Source organism: Chrysochloris asiatica, unplaced genomic scaffold (genome assembly GCF_000296735.1).
Source record: "Chrysochloris asiatica unplaced genomic scaffold, ChrAsi1.0 scaffold00004, whole genome shotgun sequence".
NCBI lineage: Eukaryota > Metazoa > Chordata > Mammalia > Afrosoricida > Chrysochloridae > Chrysochloris > Chrysochloris asiatica.
The window spans coordinates 44,331,165-44,335,730 of NW_006408522.1; the positions used below are offsets into that span (position 1 = coordinate 44,331,165).

The window sequence follows — 4,566 nt, forward strand, 5'->3', positions numbered from 1 at the left end:
GCTGGTAGTTTCGAACTGCTGACCTTATGGTTCGCAGCCCGATTCGTAACCACTACGCTACCAGAGATATTCTAATCTATAGGGACCTTATATAACAGAATAGAAGTGTCCCATAGGAGGAGCTCTGGTAGCGTAGTGGTTACGAATCGGGCTGCGAACCTTAAGGCCAACAGTTTGAAACTACCAGCTGTTCCACAGTAGAAAGATGAGGCATTCTGCTCCTGCAAAGATTTACAGCCTCAGAAACCCTGTACAGGTTCTCTATGAGTCGGAACCGACTCGACGGCACATAACAACAACAACAACAATCTTTATAGGGCATTCCACCAGGGCTTTTCTCCTACAGAGCCACTGATGGATCCAGACCACCTACCTACCTTTTGAATAGCAGCCAAGTGCATTACCATCATGCCACTAGGACTTTTTAGAAAACTTACATATCATAGTATAAAGAATAATCTAATGCCATGTCTATGCCCAAGATGAGACTCTAAGATGGGTCAAGGGGTCTTATGAATTATGCGATCTTCCTGGTACAGTAATTTGTTCTGTCTGTAATGCCCATCTTCAATATTGTTAGCTCTCAAGTTACTTTACTTTCATATCTAATTTGATTTGCACAATCTATCCAGGAGGTGAGGTGTCTTTGCTTAGATAAAATTATTTATTGAGAAGTGCCTTTCTCAAGGTCAGATATTACTGGAATGTCAGCCTTGACTTCCATCCAGCGCTCTTCCTGTTAAGTTGTTTTTCCTCCGTCCAGCGCTTTCTGATCTTCTCCACAGGTCTCTCCTTCCCTCCCAATGCCTGGTAACAATGAAATTTCTCATAAACATTTACAGAAGCAGGACACAGCCCAGAAAGCACTCAAGCTTGTTGGGGAGAACAGGCAAGCTTTTCCTGGAAAATGAGGCCCATGGCAGTGAAGTTAATTCATCTTGTTTATGAAACAAGTTAATCACAACATGGATGTACCTTGAAAACATTTTGCTGAAATAAATCAGTCAGTCACAAAAAGGCAAATTTGTATGGTCCCTCTTATATGAAATATCTAGAATAGGCAAGTGTATATAGATCAAAGTTTATTAGTGGTTACAAGGAGTGGGCAGGAGAGAGAAGAAGGGGGACTCATTGTTTAGGGGACACTGAGCTTCTATTAAGGTTGGTGGATAAATTTGATAGTGATGGATGAATAGCATTATAAACATGATCTCACTGTGAAAAATGTTGAAATAGTAAAGTTTTTGTTATATATATTTACCATAAAAAGGGAAAAACTGGAACAAAACTCAAAATTATATATATATATATATATACACATACATACACACAGACATATATATATATATATATATATATATATATGCACACACACATATATATACACACACACACATATATGTATATATATATACACACACATACACACACACACACATATATATGAAGACTGAGCTTACTAGTCAGAAAGAGACCGGAGGAACCCTAGACTATGACCTTCAATCACCCTTCAAGTCTGGAATGGAGCTTATCCTGGTGGCCCAATTTTCAACCAAGCAGTTGATAGATAGTATGTACAATGGGAGGGAGACAACATTAATAAGGTCTGCTCACCATGGAATGTTTAATCATTCAAGATCAACAGGGCAACATTTACCTAAGGACAAGATTGAGAAAGGTTGGGAAGCAGAGTGAAGTGGAAATAAGAACCCCAGGGAGGAAGTGGGGTAACTATTGCATGCAGGGGATTACAATCATTGAGAAGAAACAAAGTCTGTGATTTATTGAATGTGAAACTGATCATCTTGTCTATAAACCACTCAAATCACAATGATGTTGTTAAGTGCCATTGACTCAGTTCTGACCCATAGGGACCCTGCATAGGTTTCCCAAGGAGCAGATGGTGAGCTTGAATTGCCAACACTGAAGTTCAAACCAACTTTGCAGCCCAGCACATTAACCCACAGCACCACACCAGTACCTCATCTTTAAAATAAAACAAAACAAAAAGTAGAAAATATGTTTCCTCCAAACGTGCAAAAGTAATCAGGCACCAATATATCAGGCGCTTACTAGACAGTCAAATATATGCATGAATACAGGTATATGATTATAACATAAAACCTAAGTGAAGAAGCAATGTCTATGGAGTACAAACCTTGAAGAAATACTTCCTGGCTGTCTTGTTAACTGGGCAAGTTACTTCCTGATTTGATGATAAAGATCAATAATGAAAATAATAGTACATAATTCTTAGATGTATTATGAGATGTAAATGAAATATTTTAAAGAAATAAAGCATTTAACAACAACAATAAAAACAAAAAGTCCCACTGCCATGGTCACTTCTGACGCCTAGCACCTTTCAGGAGACAGTGGTGGTGGTGATGTGCGGTGGAGTCGGAGTAGAACTGCTTTTTTAGGGTGTCCAAGACTGTGCATCTTTATGGCATTTTTCTCTTGCACTGACCTTGAAGTTGGCAGCCCAACGCTTAACCTACTGCGCCACCAGGGCTCCATATTTAACAAGTGCCTGAGAAGTGTCGGATGTCCCTGGGTGGTGCAAACAGTTAACAGGGTTGGCTGTTAGCTGGAAAGTTGAAGGTTCGGTCTTCAAAGAAGCTCTTTGTAAGAAAGAACTGAAAAATTAGGTATTGAAAACCCTATGGAGCACCATTCTACTGTGTCACATAAGGGATCATTATGAATCTAAATCAACTCAAAGGCAATTGTTTTGGGTTTGGTAAAAATGTTAGCTGCTATTATTTCGTAATGAATTAACTTTTCTATTTCTCCTGTCTCCCCTGCCTGTGCTTCCCTCCTTTTAGCATGAGCCGCACCGCCTATACTGTGGGAGCTCTGCTTCTCCTCCTGGGGACCCTACTGCCCCCTGCTGAAGGGAAGAAAAAGGGGTCCCAAGGGGCCATCCCCCCGCCAGACAAGGCTCAGCACAATGACTCCGAGCAGACTGAGTCGCCCCAGCAGCCAGGCTCCAGGAACCGGGGGCGGGGCCAAGGGCGGGGCACGGCCATGCCGGGCGAAGAGGTGCTGGAGTCCAGCCAGGAAGCCCTGCATGTCACCGAGCGCAAATACCTGAAGCGAGACTGGTGCAAAACCCAGCCGCTCAAGCAGACCATCCACGAGGAAGGCTGCAACAGCCGCACCATCATCAACCGCTTCTGCTATGGCCAGTGCAACTCCTTCTACATCCCGCGGCACATCCGGAAGGAGGAAGGCTCCTTTCAGTCTTGCTCCTTCTGCAAGCCCAAGAAATTCACCACCATGATGGTCACACTCAACTGCCCCAAACTACAGCCGCCCACCAAGAAGAAGAGGGTCACACGTGTAAAGCAATGTCGTTGCATATCCATCGATTTGGATTAAGCTGGCACAGCTAGCCTGTCCTAGGCATGGAGCCCCGGGACGGGCTGGTAGCCAGACCTACAATAATCTGATTCTTCTTTGGCATAAACCTAAGGGCACGAAGAACCACCTCTTGGCAGGAGCCTGCTTGTCTGTACTTTGTGTGCATGAGTGTGTATGGATGTGTATAGGTGCCTGTGAGTGTTTTAGTACACCAGAGGAAACACAGCCTCTGCTAGTGGGCACTTCTTACCATGTAAATTTATCAGCTTCCTTCAGGAATGGCAGAGAAACCCACAATGCCTTGAGGCACATGCAAAGGAACAGAGGTGATCACATCTGCTTCCGCCTTTGTCCAGGGAACCAGGCTCTCCCTTCGGAATGAGTGCTTATGGAAAAGGCTCCTCTGGGGGGCAGAGACCAGTTTCAGTGTAGCTGACTAGGACAAGTTCCGCCCCTCTGTGCTTGCTTTCTCTTTTCTCCCTACCATGGTCTGCGCCTTCTTTGGTTCTCATTCTTTTGGCCTAATTCTATGTCTACCAGGTCTCTAAATTAACTGACTTGCTTTGACTGTGGATGTGTTTTCCATTTTGTGAAAATCCTCCAGACCGTAGACTGGGCAAGACTGATGAGAAAGATTGACGAGAAACGAAGAGGTTAAGAGGGTGCTTGGGGCTCAGCAGAGGCTTTGTAGGTGAACCCTCAAACAGTGAGACCTAAGAGTTCTCATGTTTTGATGTTTTTCTTTTTCCTGGTTCTTAACAGAACCCAAGTGAGCACAAGAGAAATGAGACTCCCCAAATCCTAAATTTGGTCAAAATTGTGATCTGCTAAAACTAGCTGTAACCCAACACTAAACTGAAGATATTCATTTTTAGAACCAAATAAGGGAGCCAAACCTAAACAGCCCCTCAGGTTTGTCCCTCAGGTGGGCAAAAGATGTAGTTCACACCCTAACACAGGCAAAAGACAAAAACTTAATGGGTAGAAGGTCCTAACATCATTCTCATTCCTTGGTTATAATTACATGCTTCCACTTAATTATTCTGAGCACCATGAGCCTGTATTCTAAGGTTTTTGCTTCTTGTGGATGTACCTGCTATAAAAGAACCCATCTAGGACGTTGGAATTCATGCCTCTTTATGTTTCTGGTCTATTTGTTTTAAATGGAGATTGAGCCAGTAAGGTAATAATTACCAGGCT

The 4,566-nt window shown here is 43.1% G+C and overlaps 1 protein-coding gene across 3 annotated transcripts in view; it reads left to right on the plus strand.

Moving 5' to 3' along the window:
• Positions 1–3,418, plus strand: part of GREM1 (gremlin 1, DAN family BMP antagonist) — a 21,757-nt gene extending 18,339 nt beyond the window's left edge. Inside the window, exons 1-2 of one of the 3 annotated variants that reach the window (XM_006831805.1) lie at positions 2,830–2,943; positions 3,064–3,384. In XM_006831805.1, coding sequence (XP_006831868.1) covers positions 2,830–2,943; positions 3,064–3,384 — 435 coding nt within the window. Of the gene's footprint in view, positions 1–2,828 lie in introns of those variants that run through there. The other 2 variants (XM_006831806.1, XM_006831804.1) reach the window with 2 other exon arrangements.
• Positions 3,419–4,566: the final 1,148 nt, after the last annotated feature.